At 44.6% G+C, this 648-nt stretch overlaps 1 protein-coding gene across 1 annotated transcript; it reads right to left on the bottom strand.

Moving 5' to 3' along the window:
- Nucleotides 1-39: 39 nt before the first annotated feature.
- On the bottom strand, nt 40-351 carry Tsp_15442 (conserved hypothetical protein). Its single transcript, XM_003366437.1, has one exon. The coding sequence runs from the start codon at nt 349-351 to the stop codon at nt 40-42; it is 312 nt and encodes a 103-aa protein (XP_003366485.1).
- Between the last annotated feature and the right edge of the window lie 297 nt (nt 352-648).

Genomic DNA, 648 nt, shown 5'->3' on the forward strand with positions numbered 1-648 from the left:
CCTGACTTGCTTAAAATAAACCCGTATGTCGGAATATCTTTATCCATACATAAACAATAGACTGCTGGCACCCGCTTGCCCGCCAAAAAAGGCATAGATGGTAAACAGTTTTTGATACCATTGTGGTACAACCTTGAATGTACCATCCAATGCCCAAGTTCGCCTGGTTGCCATCAGTCTAATGTTAGAACCCGTAGCCAATTCCAATATATGACTCGATGCACTCTGCCACAGCAAAAAATCTTCACCGGCCATTGTTGCCCTGAATGCGTCAGGGATTTGCTGGTCCCGACGATGTTCATGGAGTTTTAGGTATCGCTTTGACCGGTGGCTGTACATCGTGGACTTCATTTGCTGAAAAAGCGGAAAATGGCTAGATGTAGATGCCACAGCGGACGCGGCGGAAACTTCTTCATCGTAAATGGCGAGGATGGATTTTGTTTCTTCCGCGCTTCGTTTTTTCAAAACCGCCTTTTTTTCATTTTGTATGCTAAATGCTCATCTACTGGGCAGCTTTCGATGTGATCCTTTTGCGTGATCACATATGTCACATCTAGGTTTGTCCATATGACACCCTTGCAGCCTTTTCTGCCCAATACCAAAGTAACCTAACCCTTAATAACGAAGGACACACACTGTACATTTAGC

Source organism: Trichinella spiralis (genome assembly GCF_000181795.1).
Source record: "Trichinella spiralis strain ISS 195 chromosome Unknown Scfld6009, whole genome shotgun sequence".
Lineage (NCBI taxonomy): Eukaryota > Metazoa > Nematoda > Enoplea > Trichinellida > Trichinellidae > Trichinella > Trichinella spiralis.